Source organism: Chrysochloris asiatica, unplaced genomic scaffold (genome assembly GCF_000296735.1).
Source record: "Chrysochloris asiatica unplaced genomic scaffold, ChrAsi1.0 scaffold00732, whole genome shotgun sequence".
NCBI lineage: Eukaryota > Metazoa > Chordata > Mammalia > Afrosoricida > Chrysochloridae > Chrysochloris > Chrysochloris asiatica.
Window position 1 is genome coordinate 31,940 of NW_006409250.1, and position 3,252 is coordinate 35,191.

Sequence of the window (3,252 nt, forward strand, 5' to 3'; positions counted from 1 at the left end):
AGGAACTCTGCAGATGGAAGGGTAAAGGCACTAGAAAGTGATTCATAAATACACACTAAAGAAAATATCCTAGTAAAGAAAATGTATGGTCAATTGTAAGAGCTTGTAATAAGTATTGATTTTTTATCATTCTAAATCCTTTATTTCACATGTTTTTAAAACGAATCTATCAAACATAAGAATAAAAGTATGTTATGATGAACTATTTGCATGAAGTACAGACAAATAGTCATTAAAAAACAACAAAAGAGGGGAAGAATTATACAGATAAAGAATATTTCACATGTTACTGATGTATCTTTAGAACTAAAAGGCATGTTAAGTTATATTATTCAGTAAATATGACAAACTTCGTTAACTACCTCTTTCTAGATTCTGTGTGGCTTCCCCTCAAAGTCTAGGCATTGTCCCTGGAGTCTCATATTAAAATAAAATTAACTACCTATTTGTGTAGTCTGTTTTTATTAGAGTGTTTATTGGATGGTTTATTTTGTTTCAATATCTCTATAAATTTCAACTACTGTGATTTATGTCATCAGAGTTCAAACAGATTTCATAACTAAAAAAAGCAAAAAAGAAAAAAATAACCTAACAATCACAAACCTATACATTATATCATTCTTTAAATTACAGAAGATGTAAATTTTATAGGCTGAAATGTTTTATTCCTAAGTATTAGAAAAATTGATCCTTATTAAGTCCTTTGTATCTCTACCAATATTTTTTTTTTTTTTAAAGTGAGCACTCCATTTTGGTGGATTATATAGAGACAAGCATTGCAAGAAAACTTCTATAGCCATTGTTGTTGTTGTTGTTAAGTGCGCTTGAGTTGGTTCTGACTCACAGCAACCCTTTAGAGTGCTTACAAGGAGAGACTGATGGGTTTGAACCATGACCTTACGTTTTAACTGTTTAAAAAATCTTTCTTAGTATATGTGTGGTATTTAGTTATTTTATTACTAAGTTTTTCAATAGTACTCGTTAATAACAAAACACTCAGAGGCTCAGTAGCTTATATCACCAAGCATTTGTTCTCATATTCACAGAGGATGAAGTCAATAATGATTGGGCTACGGAATCCTGGAGAAAATTACTAAAGATGAACACTGCTACATCATTCATAGTCTGTTGCCTCTGTTGTTTTAAATTAGAATATATCTTCAATTTGTCTTTAGGTAATTTCTATGTATTGGATGTAATGTTTTCAGTTGTTTCTGTTCATGAAATGATTGGAAGACATTTTATTGGGATGTTAACCAACTCTGTGAAGTTTGTTGGTGCTAAGTGTTGTCGACTCGATTCTGACTCACAGCGACCCTATATCTGGTTTCCAAGGAGCACTGTTGAATTTGAACTGATGGCCTAGTGGTAAGCAGTCAGGTCCTTATTGTACAGTATCATTTTCTGGAATATATTTGGCAGCAAATCTCAGCATAGTCTAGTCCTTTCCCGACCACAGACTTTTGAGAGTCAGGATAATAATGGCAATGCTGGTGTCTTCTACCATCTTCAACTAGTCCATGGAGCCTTCAAGTATATTTCACAAAATCTTTTTACTCTATAGTCTCCTCTTGTTGTTGTTGTTAAGTACCATGGAGTTGGTTATGACTCATAGAGACCCTGAACAGGGTTTCTGAGGCTGTAAATTCTTAAAGCAGCAGAAAGCCTCATCTTTCTCCCATGGAATGGCTGATAATTTCAAACTGCTGACTTTGAGGTTAGAAGCCTAGTCTCTTGTAGTGTTGCCAAAAACAGACCCTACCACAAAATTAATCAGACAGAAGGAAAGGATTCACTATTCTACACCAGCACCTTCAGGCAGACCCTTACATAGAAATGAAGAAAACAGACTTCATAGTGAGAGCATCAGCACTTTCAGCCCTGGACGTCAACACAGGTCTGAGAACCATGGAGTTAGGGACCAGATACCTTCAGTACAGCTGCACTGGGGCTCCAGAGAATCATGTAAGAATCACTCATTTTCAGTACCTACTTCCCTGCCAAGGAGAGTCCCAAGGTTTTAAAAATTGTTTAGATTCTAATTATCGAAATAGAATTGTTATAACAGTTGTGCTTAGAATATTAAGATTGGTTTCACTTTTGAAATAGGACCTCTGATACTAAACCTCAGCATTATCATTTCTGTCCTTCATAAAGTTAGCACAGACACTGTCTATGTCTATGTTACTGGGACTAAGGAGAAGGGATGAGAGTAGGGGTGTTGAGGAGTCAACCTAGCCCCTTCAACAAAATAAGTCAGGATCACAGAGTGATTGCATCTGAAAAGACACAAAGCAGATAGCAGATGGAGGCACAAGGAGAAGCAGCTGGGATAACCCAGCCTCACACATCTGTTCCCTGGGGTGGTGGGGTTTATGTTCAAACATGTAACACTGTGGGAGGGTAGTTATAATCATGTTGGCAGTAATAAGTTCCAAAATCTTCAGCTTTCAGATTGCTGATAGTGAGAGTGAAGTCTGTCCTAGACCCACTCCCACTGAAGCGCTCTGGGATGCCATTGGCCCTGCTGGTTGCATAATAGATGAGGAGCCTGGAAGCCTGCCCAGGTTTCTGCTGATACAAGTGTAACTTGTTGCTAATACTCTGACTGGACCTGCAGGTGAGGGTGGCTCTTTCACCAGGAGACACAGAGAGGGAAGCTGGGGACTGAGTCATCACAATGTTTCCGAAGGCATCTGAAGTTGGAAGTAAAACGCAAAGTCACCCATTTGATCTGGACTATATATATATCACATTTTATTCCCAGCTGACCCAATTTGTAATCCAAATAAGCCAATATTTAGCTTTATTCTTTTTTCTTGCTTAGCAAAAGTGTTAGGTTCCTGGACATAAAAACACTTAGAAAAGTCTTTACTGACAGAATCATCCCTATTCCCCTCACCTGGGAGCAAGAACACTAGCAGGCAGAGAAGCTGAGCTGGGCCTTCCATGGTTCACTCTGTGCCCCAAGTGAGACAGATCTTCCCCTGAGTGCAGACCCAGCATTCATATGGGCTCTGGAGGACCAGGTGGATGGAAGGAATATGCAAAGCAGGTGGGTGGGGCCAGCTGGGCTTCCAGCTGCAGAGAGGTTTTGTCTGCTCTTCTCTGCACATGAGCAACCATCCTCTGGAGGCCCAGTCAGAAAAGCCTTAGACTCAGACTCAGGGCAGAGTTTCCAAGGGCCACTGAATTTAACCCTTGTACAAAGAGCTCTGGTCATGTACTGGTTGTGAAATGCACTGCTAACCT

The 3,252-nt window shown here is 38.9% G+C and overlaps 1 gene segment (V, D, J or C); it reads right to left on the bottom strand.

Annotated features, from left to right (window-relative positions):
* Window positions 1-2,379: 2,379 nt before the first annotated feature.
* LOC102822569 lies at window positions 2,380-2,951 on the bottom strand. The segment is given in 2 exon segments: window positions 2,380-2,696; window positions 2,903-2,951. Coding segments are annotated over 2 exon segments (366 nt in total).
* Window positions 2,952-3,252: the final 301 nt, after the last annotated feature.